Genomic DNA, 14,354 nt, shown 5'->3' with positions numbered 1-14,354 from the left:
ATATTACAATATTAACAAAAGGGTAATCTTGAAATATTATATTTTATTTTACAAATGAAATTGGAAAAGGTTTATTCAGAAGAAAATCAGAGCGAAAATTATGCTCCAAAGTTCAACCTATGCAAGCTGATTGATCCAAAAAGACAAGTACAAAATGGTGACACTATTAAATATATAAACCAGACTTTTTGTTTCTTTAGGGTCAAATGATATCAAATAGTAAATTCTGCCCAACAATTTCTTCCTATATATCCTTGGAGCATGTTCTTTACCATAATCTCTCTCTTTCTCACACAGACACACACTTATTGAAATCAATACAAATTCAGTATTATGAACTTAATTCATTTGCAAACCCACAAATTTCTTTTGAAGTGACTAAACAATTTTAAACTTGCATTGAATATCCCAACATTTTGGACTACAACTAAAATAAATCTTTTGTATTTATGCTCACTCCTTACATGACCACCACACAGAAAAAAAACCCAGACGACAGCCATCTTAAAATCTAGAACCAAAGACTTTTACAACCTGCCTATTTGCAGCCATCCAGAATTAGAGCTCCAGAACATTCTCCTTAGTCATATTGGGATTATATCTCTCCAGATTATTATATTCATAATGACTGCACCTAAAATACACTTTAGCAACAGCCTTTTTAATTTTCAGATTGAATGAACTTCAAGGATACATTATCCTAAATTCATGTATAAATCATCTAACCCACATTTGATTATACTAGATATGACTAAATAATATCATGTACCAAGTCTTCTCAAATTAATATCCTGTAACATTTCTTTATTTTTCATATATTCCTGTAATTAGACATTACATTTTTTTTAGTTTCTGATCTTTTTTTAATTTCTGATCTATAGTAAATCAAAACAGACATTTCCAATGCAGTCATTTATATTTCCCTTTGTTGTAGCAATAATAGATTTGAGGTATTCCTGCATGTTCTAATTCTAGGGAGAGAGATCCAGACTTCAATGATAATTATACGAAGGATCGAGGCCAAGTTGTTCAGAGAATGCTATAAATCTCCACTGCAATCTTGTTTTTCAACATTTATAGTTGGTTGGTCAAACATTTGTATTTATCAACAAGGTTGGCCAGTGTCTGAGAGAGAAAAAGGAAGTACACGCTGATAATTGTTTGAGAGAAATGATAGATAACCTGTTGCAGATGTTTTAAAAAATCATGTTTGTCAAATATTATTTTCCTAAAACCTACATTAGCCCTATGCTTGACCATCAACAGACGATGCACACTCCATGGCTTCTGCAAAGTAGTAGAAATTATGCAGATTATCATCAGAACAACTACAGGAATTTTGTGCAGAAAAGTTCTACTGAATACATTTTATATTTGATGATTAAAATGAGAATTACTTGTAATAATTATGGTAATCAGAGGTATTATTCATGCAAGTGACCACACCTGTTTGGCCTATCAGGTGATGAGATTGAGGAGGGAAGAAAGAGAAAAGAGTCATATAATTTTGTAGATGGATCTTTTTTAAAATAGTTACACATGTACCATTATAATTTGCATATAAGGCAACGAATTCGCAAGAAAAAGAATAGGAGTTAGAGACAGCTAAGAGAGTGCAGAGACGGAAAGTTGTGATTTACGTTGGAAAGGGTTAGTACTGAATTTTGAGATTTTTGTGCCTGTTCACTTTTGGACGTTGTTTCATGTTGGGACTGAAAGAGAGAAAGACAAGAAAGACTGCTGCTGCTTAGGGGAATAAGCAAACGTTTTGTCATGGGAGAAACACAAACAAAACTGTAACATCGTTTGTTCTCAACTCGAAAGACTGCATTAACCAGAAGCAAAACTTTTGTAAGCAAAGAAAAAAAGGTAAAAAAGAATAAAGAATTGACGCATGCCAGGTGCGAACTCAAGTTAATAAGTGAACGCTTTTACTGATGGACCCACGCAAACACAAACATCATAATGTCCAAAATTTAGCCTTTTAAAACAGAAAAACATACATGTATGGTTTGCAAACTACGGCGAAAGTAAGGTTTTTATCTGATTTCCCCTTCAAACATAACGATATTCCTACATGAAATAATATACGATTTTTTCCAATTTTTTATCTGAAAGATTGCTCTTTTAACAATGCTACGTTCGTGCATGTACGATGCACAAAAGTACAAACACACACACAAACACGCAGACGTTTGAGATTTATTCAATAGAAGGGCAAATGTCTGGGTTTGTGTGTCTGCTAAAAACTTGTCATCCACATTGAAGTGGCATGAAATTAGAAAGAGCAATCTCTTAGACATATGATATTGAAAAATGAGAAAAAAATTGTCAATTATTTCATGTAGAAATCTTGTTTTGTTTGAAGTGAGGGTCAAGTAAAACTCTTGCTTTCAACGCTGTTTGTAAATCCCACATGTGCAAACAATCAGTTTGTTGTTTTGTTTTAAAAAGCTAAATTTGCAACGTCATAACATCCATGTCATTGTAGTTCAGTCAATAACGAACTTAAGTTCACGCCCAGTACGCAACATTTTTTTTCTTTATTTTTGCTTACAAAATTTTGCTTTTGTTTTCGCTTCTGGCTCATGGCACCCAGGTCCCTTTTCTTTTTCCGTGTGTGTGGGTGTGTTTGTATGTCCACTAAAAACTTTTGTCAGTCACATCGTTACAGTATGGACAAGGTATTATTGGAAAGAGCGATCTCTCAGACAAGTAATATCAAAAAATTAGAAAAAAATCCTTGATTATTTTGTGAAGAAATGTTTGGTTTTATGTAAAAATCTCACGGTTTTAAATAGATAAATTTGCAGCGTGATAATATTTTTTTTTTTTTTTTTTTTTTTTTTTTACAAAGGCATCACCACATTATCAAGGCCCAGAGGCCACTCAAGGATAAGGGTTAAAAATATTGATGGCGTCTTGTTTTTTTTTTTTTAATAACACAATAAGTAAGTTTTTTTCTAGGTTATCTTAATACAACAGGCATAAAAATTTTTAAACTGCCCAACAATTGTTTTTTTTTTTCATCCATTTTACACCGTGACGCAGCATTTTTGTGTTTTAAACCATATCTTTTGCTGTTAAAGTACACTTACCCCCCCCTCCATTTCTTCTATTTATTATTTCATGACTGCATGTCTCCATTCATTGCTTACAAATTTTGCTTTTGGTTTCCATTCTGGTTGATGACACACAAGTCATAATTTTTTATAATAAATTAAAATATCATATTTAAGCAGATTTTATGATCAGGTAACGACTCCCCCCCCCCAACCCCACTCCCGTCACAATTTTTAAGTGGATTTTACAACTAGGCTGTCACTATTTTCTTTTTTTTTTTAACGATCAGGCAACGCTGGGAACCCCCATCCTGCTAGTCTATTATGTAAAAATTTTATAAGTTAGACCATAACAGCATTTAAGATGATAAATCAACTTTTGCTTTGTATCAGTCATTTTTGTTTGTTATTTCAGCTCTGCTGACTGATAATAGAAAGCATTTACCTACAAATAAAAACTAGCAAAAGAAATAAACCATTTTTAATTGAGAGTTGTCTAACAAATATTTTTTCTTTCTTTTTTTGTACAATTTATAAAAATGTACAAGCAAATACAAATTAAACACTGCATCTTGGGCAATGTTGGCTGCAAACAGATAGTTATAATAGAGACAAAACCTGTATAAATCTGAAGAATCTCTCTTGCGCACATCTGCTAATATATGCAGACATGTGTATAATCACACACTAACGCATTTCTTCTTAAGCAACTGCTTAATCTTCTTGGAAAATGATTACCAGCAGTAAGAGGATTAAGATTATATCCATAGATTTGGTAATTATGGCCATTTTAATTGTTTCTAGATTTTTTGAAAGCTAAATTGAGAAAAGGCTTAACTCAGTTTCCATGACATTATAAAAATTACACTCTTTATTTTTTTAAGATTATTGTAAGAGTTTAAAATGAAGAACAAACAATTTGTAAGCGTGTATAAGTGATAAGCATTTTTTTCCAGGCAGTAACAGACTATGGAATCGGCTAAATCCAGTCAGATCTATTGCTTTACTTAGAATCTTTGTCAAGGCAAAGGATATATTTTCACATCCACATGACTAATCGCCGTCTAACCTGGTCAAAATATTTATAATGTTTTCAAGTTTTCAACTTGGACCTTATTTAATTTTGGGGCGTCAAAATTAAAAGCACAGAAAATTATCAAAGTCAGAATTTTGATAATAATTTTGTTTCTATTAATTGTGGAGATTTACTAATTGGATTATATTGCTGCAAATGAAGTTCTGCGTCTTATACGAACGTGACAGGTTCAGTCATAGGTGAAAATTTGATGGAATTGTAACTCCAGTTTTTTTTTCACATTTGATCTATCAAATCCAGTATGCTCTGATAACAATAATCACCATGAAAAATTTCAAACTGATCAAATAATTTTTATTTATTTATCAACATTTTTATGGGATAATTTCAGTATTCTTCATACAATATACAGATAAAACTGGTCATTTTTATATTGGCAAGCAGATCTATAGTGTCATGATTGCCTTATGTCCTTATAAAGGTATGACAAGAGTTGATGTGTCAGTAGACAAACCAACAATCTTCAACAAGATTCTTCAAATTGAGAAAGTCAATTTATTTTTCCAACCAAGTAGTATTAAGAAAATTGTTGTAAAATTTTGGCCTTCTAAGTTTCAAATTGCTACTATTATTATTTCAACCAACAATTTATACATGACCCAAACCCTGATTTAAAAACATAGAAGTTAAAGTAAAATCTTTAGGGAAAAGATTAAAATAGTAAACCTGAAAGTCAGAGAGGAGGAAAAAAATCAATAAGACAAAAGAAGAGAACACCTGAGTGTAAATTATGAAATATGCATACATATATGAAAAGACAAACTTACTAAATATATGCAGGGGCATCACATGTTACAGAACTGGTTCTGGACGAAATCAAAGCGGTGAATAACGATGTCACTTTGTAGATTAAATTGAAAATGGAAAAAAAAAAGAGAGAATATATTGCTACCTCTATGGACAGACAAAAAAGGGGGTGGATTTCTGGGTTATGCCTTTTATATAGATGATAACATGACTAAATCAACCAATGCTTGATTGCTGCGCACTGTCACAATACTCCAAGCTATGTATTAGGAAGCCACTTCAGATATATCAATAAACCTAATCATTATTTTATCATGACTTAATTTTGCAACAGTATTTTTTCATAGAAAATAAAAACATCTCACCTTCAACAACTTTAATTACAGTATTATCTTTCAAAGATTCAATGGTTTTTAATTCTGCAAAATTATCCAATGTCATTCCATCTACTTGCAAAGAAAAGCAAGTTCTGTGGCAGGTGTCTTCACGGTCCATTAAAACTTGATGAATCTCTTGGACAAGCTCCATGCAGCTGACCTGCAGAAAATACAAAGTGTCAACATTTTACTATATTTATCAAAAAGTACTGGCATACTTGGAGGTGGTGGTGGTGGTGGGGGGGAGATCAGCAGATAATTGAACACAACCCATAAAAATAAAAATAAGTGTTAAAAAGGGGACAATAAATGGATCCACATTATAAAATTTTTGTTTCCAATCAACACTAGATTTCTTTGTCCTTACTGAATAGCAACATGTCAAAATCAGAAATAAAATAACAATTAAATTCATTTAATGAATTATCTTCTCGCTAGAAAAATATTGCAAAACAGTTTTCATCAACAATTAGAACTTGCTTTTCAATATCTTTGCATTCATAACATTTAAGAAAATATTTCTAGAAACAAAAAGAGAAAAAGAAAATACAAGTAATTGGACAATAGTCTTTTGTTTTTAGTGACAATTAAATTATTTATTCTTACATAATATGATAATGAGGTAAGAAAAAATGGTCTCTCACTTATATTGCACTTTTTTTAATGTTATAATTTGACTAGAAATTTTATTTAACTAAGTAAAATAATTCAAATAAAATCGCCCCTCCTATTATCTTTAATACTGATTTATTTTCTAATAAATTGCATAGATATATTTAAAAGATTTTGTGGCTAAAATTAATCAGGAGAACTATTAAAATGTTTGTTAAGAATAAATGATTTAAGTGCTAGATGTTACAGTATGTGATTGCGCCACCTGTATAGTTGTAAATTAACAAGACATGATTATAACCACTTTGATTCTTAGTACAATTTACAAACCCTAACAAGTTCTGTCTGTTAGAGTTACTTTTCTGATTAAGTCAAAATGGTTCTTTGACACGAGTAAAGAATCAAGTAAAAAGTTGCTAAGATTTTCCTCTATTGACATATCAGTAGAATTGAGACTATGTAAGTTTACATTTATGCTCATTCACACTTTTAGTTTATCTCTTTAGTTTGTTTTTAAGTTTAGATTCTTTGTTTGCTTTTCTGTTTTACTGTTATTTTACTCCAAACAATGCCACTTGGACATAAGAGGCTACTATTTGGGATCATATCTACAGGGACACTATGTGGAGAGTTGAGCAGCGAGATGTGTCTACAGTTAAACTTGTATATGTCAGTATAGCCAGTATAGTCAGTATAGTCAGGAAAGCAGGAGACCAAGAGGAAATTCCAAAGTCTGTTCAGAAGAAACTATTAGAATAGAAGGCATTCTGGCATCTAGGAATCTCGCAAGTGAAGGAGCGGAATTTTGCTGGTTGTCGGGTTAGAAGAGGCACAAATGCTATGAATTTATCAAAGCATATTCTATTAAAATGCTTGTTAAAACACGCATAAGGAAGCAAAATTGCAAAGATGGAACAGAGGTGGAAGTTTGCTTGATAGTGTAGAACCTATTAGGTTATAGATTTTTTTTTTACCCTACCAAAAAGGGAGAGACTAATGGTAGATGCATCAGCCCAGATGTGGCAACAATACTCCATGCATGGATGAATTGTGGCTTTGTAAAAAGATATCAGATACTCTCTGGTGCGAGTCATCTTCTAGCACGGTAAAGAAAACCCACCTTTTTTTGCAGCAGCCTTGGCAATGTCTTCAATATATTTGTTCCAATTCATGTTGCCTGTGAATGTTAAGCCTAGGAGTTTGAATGAAGAGCTCTTAACAGCTTATTATTAATTATGGTATTTGGTGGCTTCATGTCAACTTTTTAGTGACATGCATTTAATGGCTCATCAGCATTACTATTATAATGCTTGCACACACACACACACACACACACACACAATGTAATTGTTAGCTAACGGTTTCCTTTCATCTTCGACACATATTGTAATATCAATATACTAACACACACAAACAATGATTGTCATATAAGAAAAAAATAAAATATTCCCAACACATGTGTAGCTATTTATGAAATGAATATCAAATATTCAACTTTAATATCAAAAAAGACTCAATGCCGACTTTAATAAATGTAGAAAGACTGAAAGCAACTTCTTTTAAACAATTTTCTCTGTATCACCATTTTGCAATACTAATAATAGCTGTAGTATTTGTAAAGCACATGATACAATGAAAAATAAGTAAACATTGTGTAAAAATGTTGATTCTTGGATAATAATATAAAAATAAGTAAATATTGTGTAAAAATGTTGACTCTTGGATAATAATATAAAATAAATATTGTGTAAAAATGTTGACTCTTGGATAATAATATAAAAATAAGTAAATATTGTGTAAAAATGTTGACTCTTGGATAATAATATAAAAATAAGTAAATATTGTGTAAAAATGTTGACTCATGGATAATAATATAAAAATAAGTAAATATTGTGTAAAAATGTTGACTCTTGGATAATAATATAAAAATAAGTAAATATTGTGTAAAAATGTTGACTCTTGGATAATAATATAAAATAAGTAAATATTGTGTAAAAATGTTGACTCTTGGATAAGGATCAATAATATAAAAATCTTATTTTAGCCAATCAGAAATGCAGAAAATATGCCTCCATTATTATAACACATAAGAAAAATCATTCAAGCATTTCACATTTAGTGAAATTTGCAAGTTGATCAAATTCTTATATGAACTAAAAAAACAAAAAAAGTTCCAGGTCTTCTTCTTTCAAATCTGCCACAACAGGGTATATGATTAACTCTCCTACCAGCGAGAGTTTGTGCATAATATGCAACAGGAAACTTTCTGAACTACTTGTGAACAGATACATCAGACTTCTACAGAACACAAACATCTTTAAAAAACTTCCACCACACACATCTGTTTCAACAAGACTGATACTTAATACTTATTACAAACCTCAATACAAGTTATTAAAAAGAAAAGTTATTAAATTCTGTATTTTACATATTTTTCCAACTTTCAAATTTGTGTGAAGATATCTAAATCGCTAAAAGACAGACAAATGCTAAGTAAAAAAATAATTATACAGGAGGATAACAAATATATTTATCATCCTTATATATTAATGATGTCACTTTACTGCTAGCCAGATGTGAGGTCATATCAATAGGGCAAAATAAATCATCCACTCAGCCAGTAAAATAATAATGATAGAAACTCATATGATAAAATAATGTAAACTTGTAATTTGCAGCATGTTTTGTTGATGCATATGAGTGGCAGACATTGTGAGTGATAGATGCTTCGTCAAAGAATAAGGGGGAGGGAGGCACAGAGAACTAAAAGTATCTCTGGCTAGAGTCTGACCACTAAAAAGATATTTTCTTTGTTTGAAACAATACCTTGTTGAATGAAAGTCATATGGAGATCAGCTTTTGTGAGAAGAGCCATGTATCAAGGTCCCTCATGAATAGAAACTGTCTGGATGTTATCTTCAGAGGATCTCTCGACTAGTCAACTTTTGAGTGATCGAATGATGATCAAAGTCCAGAATCACTCATGACTCAAAAAAATTCCAAGAGATGGGAAGGGGAGGCAGTCAGAGCCGGCTTTCTAGAGGAAGAGAACAATGAGCAGTTGGCGTTGAATGTTCAAGAAAGGTAGTTGATTTTCCTGAAAGCTGCTGAGTGGTTGAGCTGGCATGCCTCTCTGGGCAGGTTCTGGGTCTTTGAGACTCTAATAGATTGCGTTAATGAGACTTATGTGTTTCAATCTGGTTAGGTAAAACTCATTCTACAAGTTTGCCATTCAACCTTGGGAAAAGCGAGTACCACTTTCAATATCCAAGAAATAAACATTTGTTTATAAACTAGGTTCGATATTTTTGTTCCAGAGGAACAATTCCTTTGTTGCAGCACCGAGTTGATTGGACAACAATCTTGGACCAGCACAACAAACAAGATGATCATGGACGATGCAGTGAAAAATAGATGGTTTTCAAAGAAAACACATTTCAAAAGATTGCTACATTTTGTGGAAATTATAAAGTTTGTCTGACACCTTTGCTATAGGATATGTAGATGGTTTAAAAAGTCACCTATGAATTCATGGACAGAAGAGATGACAGTGGAAAAGACCACACCCATCTGTGAAGATGCAGCAAATATATAGATAATAATTAAATATTATTAAATGATCATCTATAGTCCTCTTTCAGATGAGCTCTTTAACCTAAGCTAAAACGTAAAGTTTCTGTCTATGCAAACACTATATGGCTGACAATATTGTCCACTTCATAATACAATAGTATTTATTTTTCAGCTTGTCACATAGCTGTTGAATTGGCCATTTGGTTTAAGTACGAGAAAATGAGTCAAAGGAGATTTATGTCCAGAGTTTGAATCATGTGACCAGCTGTTATCTCCATACTGATGATTCCACTAGCAAAAGAATGTACACGCATGTAGGTAATCAAATATTTATAACCCTCTTTTGGACAGGCTTTCAAGAAAAATGTCATTTGCCTGAACTAAGTCAAATGCATGTTGCTGTCCACGTGATTTGTTGAACATCATGAAAGGTTGTTTATTATGTTGTCTGCTTGAAATGGCATAAATATGGTTTAATTCTCTTACACTTAGCTGTTAAAACTAGTTTTATCAGAGCATTTGGATTTGAGTTCATAGAGACTATATATATATATATATATATATATATATATATATACACACACACACACACACACACACACACACAGAGTAAAGAAACATCACAGCTCACAAGAGCCATGACAGCCAACAGACTATGAGGCCAAGAATCAAGTTTTGCCTTCATTTGGGCTCATCATGATCCCGAGTTCAGATGTTCCCCTAATGAGCCCAAATAAGGGCAAAACTTGACTTCTGGTTTGTTTGCTGTCATGACTTGTGAGCTGCAACATTGCTTGCTGTGGAAATAATTATATCTCTTACATTCTGCAAATTATATATATAAAAAAAAAAAAATGACTTTGGTGCTATCAGCTACAAGCAAAACTAAAGCATAGTGCTCCAGCCTATTGGTAGATGGATAAGAAATAGTTAAAAGTGAACCAACTATAATGTATAAATATGTATTTGTACATATGTACAGGAGCAATTTAAGTTAATTTACGTTTGCCAAGTTCCAATTTTTAAAAAAAATTTGGACCCCTTAGCAGCTGTTTTTACCAGCTAAAACACCTTAAAAATATGGTACATAAAAAATGCAATCATTTTTACCATGCGCTGCACTACAACCTGGCATCTCAAAGGAGATGTAGTTTAAAAAAAAAAAAAGGAAACTGATACAGTGAGTTTTATAAATTAAATATTTTATGTATCTACATAAACTTTTATGTATCTATTTTCAGTATTTACTTCAGTGCTCGATACATCAGGAGAGCTAGCTAGTAAGTTTTGAAAATATTATTTACAAGCAGATATTATGACCACAGTACATTCAAAAACAAAAAAATCCAAATAAAAACAGCATCAGCCAACAATTACTGGAAGCTCAAGGAAAGTGGATGATCACTGACAATAGAATGGAAAATAGTACATCAAGCCAGCACATGTAGAAACTTAGACGCCTCATGTATAGACAACTGTTTGAATGAAAAATTAGCTAACCTAAACTTTAAAGAATTGCAAAATTTAATTAACTGCAAGAGTGAAATAGAAAACATGTATATACACAAAATAAACTTTACCTTCGAATAACAACACAAAATACAGGAAAAAATAAAATGATATTATGTATTATGATAATTATTAATAAATAAACATTATGATAATTATTAATAAATAAACAGATAAACAACTGTAAAATAAACTGTAAGTGAAAAACAGGTAGATTAAAACTAGGTCAATTCCCAACAAAAAACAAAGAATTCCTTATAAGTTTCCTTTAATAATCGATAGTAAAAAAGAATGCTCTTTCATGAATTAATAGCACTTAAAAATTGACCAAGAAAATCATTGGGGAAAGAAGTTATGGTTGACTTTAAAAAATTGCTTTTTAGGGCTATTTAAGTTTTATTAACACATACACTATCCAATGTTTGTAACGATGGTAAATTCTTTTTTATTTGTATTAAGTTGGAAAAGAATGGACTTTTTAATTTGAAAAGAAAATATTGTGCTTCTGCATTTATCAACCTGCAATTTCTACAAAGTTACTTAGGTATGCCCAGCAGATGATACGAAGAACCAGAAGCAGATAAGCAAGCCTTATTACAAGAAAGCACAAATTGTTACAACACCCCCACCTCCTCATGTTAAGAATGGCGACAACCACTGAAATTTATTAAGTAATACAAAGTAAGTCTTCTGGTGGTCAACCAACACATTTTCACCAAAGTTATTGCTGACACCGAAGCTTTGGTGTCAGCAATATTTCAATTTTCTTATATATATATATATATATATCAAAGCTAAAATGTTTGACTATTGTTGAAGAGTCTAATCTTTGTCTATTTTATCTTTCCCTGAAATCAGCATGTCAATTTTCTGTTATTCTTATTATGAAGAGGAAAAGAGGAAAACATAGAATGTAGTGGAATCCCACCAAATAAAACTATCAAAACTATTTTCTAGTCAGCTGTATTAACTGCTTTTTCTACATAAAAACAGATTCCAGTTCCAAGAGTAATTCAGCACAGCTTTTAATTATGGCTATTACAGAGCCTGGCAAATCACCTACAGAATGGTTGCAAACACTTATAATTCCACAAAATTGAATTTTTTACAGGCAATTTTTCATAATTTCAGAAGAAACTTTCATGTCATGTGAAATATATGTGAAACCATACATAACCAGAAATAGATATATCTTCACCTCTGCCCCACACACTTCGGATGCCCCCTATTAATCTGGGCTCTAATCCACAATAGCACCCTTACATCCCAATGACAATGTGCCTTGTTTGGAGTAAAAAAATTATTGTTTTTAACATGCATCAATCGTCAACATTATAGTCTCACTTTTCATATTTTATACAAATCATTAGTCTTGCTTGAACAATTCTACTATATAAAAAAATGTCTGATGAAATAGTATAGTCAACAGGACAGCTACTAAAAGACAAATTTGCATTTCAAAGAGCTTAGATCAAAGTGAAATCACCTTGTAAATATTTGAAATGTTTTTCTATTCTTCCCACTATGACTTGGGAAATTTAATGCTAATAGATGGTATTGTACAAAGAAAATTAATAAATGGACAAAAAATATACTTATATACTTTTCAATTTATATAAGTAAAAAAATGTATCAAAACTAAAAGTTCTAGAAATTTCGTAGCAATTATATGAGAACCCATTAAAAATACAATTATATAAAAACCCATTAAAAAACAAAATAAGAAAAAATATAAAATAATTTCAAAATATTTTATTAGAGATCAAAGTATATAATAATAATAAAAAATGAGATTTGAGAATCTTCAGCAGGATGACATCTGGAATGAATGCAGTATTATGGTGATTGAAGATTCTAGCCAGGAAAATGATAAACATATATAAAAGTACAGTGAGAAGGGTGACCATAGACACTTTTGAATGACTTAATGCCTAATTTATTTTTGTATTTCCAAGAAAAAATCAATTTTTGAAAGTTTTAAAAGTTTTTTTCAATAAATGGTAAATATATGTATCTACACTGTTTTAGTGTGATGAGCGATGTTTCTTGAAGATCGGAGATCGTCATTTTGTTGCAATATTTCAAGAAGAATCTCATCAGACTAACTCATCACTGCTCTGCAAACTTTGGTAAATAAGCACTAATTTTTTTAAAGAAAAACTACCCTTTGTTGTTAGAGCGGTCATTCTATGTATGTAATTAAATATATATATATATATATATATATATATATATATATATTACCACACAAAAAAATATGTGACTCCATAGAATCAGGAGAAAGTGAGTTAGTAAAGTTAATTTTTTAAAAGAAAAAAAAACTTATGCTTTTTGTTAACAAAAATAGATTTAAATAAAAAGCTGACTAAATTAGCACATTTCTTATTGTCTGATGTAACAAAACAAAAAATAACAAAATAAAAACTTACAGGAAGATCAATGGGATCCATTCCAGGAATTACAATTTTGACTGTAAATCCAGTGTCTTGGATCAAGACAAATTCCTGATCATCATTTTCTTTTTCTCCTTTACTTTCTTTCTTCTCACTGTTGACCACCCCATTTTCAGTGGTATGCTCCTTAAAACCATTCACCTGAACAGCAGTCTGGTTATCTTCAGTAGACTGTACACCATTATCCCATTTCACGGCCACATCATTAGCCATGTCTACCACTAGAAAAATAAAAAATTAGAAATCTTTAGTTAAAACAGATTAATTTTAAATTCATCATAAGATGGAACATAATATAGAGGAGAAAAAAGGAAACTGAAATTATGTGCAAATATGATTTTATCAATTTTAGAATGTGAGCATAGTAGTTTATACCACAGGCCACTTCATATCTGTACATAAGGTGTTAAAAGATAAATAAAAATATACATTTTTGTTGTGAAAACAAAGATGCAATTAAAACGTCTGGTAAAAGATATAATCCACATACATATTTCCATTTATTTATCTTTCAACACGTCTTATCCTCAGATGCATGTTAGAATGTTATTGTACAGGTTTTCAAAAATAGGTAACCTAATTTCCCTAAAAAAAAAATCTCTGAAAATCAAAAATTTGTATTCAGTTATGCTTGTTAATTGAAATGAAATGTTAGAATAAAATGCCATGGATGCTAAGGTTAAACATTTTCATATAAAGAGTTAGTAAAGAATCTGTACGCGAAGATTTGGTTAAACAGTCTGAATATAAGGAGTTATATCAAAAACAACATGGAAATGAATTTCTAAATGTGTTTGCAGTAAACAAACCAACTAATGTTTACCATGATAACATGTAACCAAAGAACGCAATATAAATTGCAATTGTATATTGCTAATAATAAAAAAAATTATTTTATACAAAATCTAACTACCCATTCTTGTTC

At 31.1% G+C, this 14,354-nt stretch overlaps 1 protein-coding gene across 1 annotated transcript in view; it reads right to left on the bottom strand.

Moving 5' to 3' along the window:
- LOC145268216 (clustered mitochondria protein homolog) overlaps nucleotides 1-14,354 on the bottom strand; it is a 138,885-nt gene that overhangs the window by 87,001 nt on the left and 37,530 nt on the right. Inside the window, exons 2-3 of the mRNA XM_080123518.1 lie at nucleotides 13,406-13,650; nucleotides 5,271-5,442 (exon numbers count right to left, since the gene is read on the bottom strand). Coding sequence (XP_079979644.1) covers nucleotides 5,271-5,442; nucleotides 13,406-13,650 — 417 coding nt within the window. The remainder of the gene's footprint in view (nucleotides 1-5,270; nucleotides 5,443-13,405; nucleotides 13,651-14,354) is intronic.

Source organism: Euprymna scolopes, chromosome 43, assembly GCF_053919585.1.
Source record: "Euprymna scolopes isolate OS-2025 chromosome 43, ASM5391958v1, whole genome shotgun sequence".
NCBI lineage: Eukaryota > Metazoa > Mollusca > Cephalopoda > Sepiida > Sepiolidae > Euprymna > Euprymna scolopes.
The sequence above is the reverse complement of the archived record's forward strand: the minus strand, read 5'-3'. Positions and strand labels throughout refer to the sequence as shown.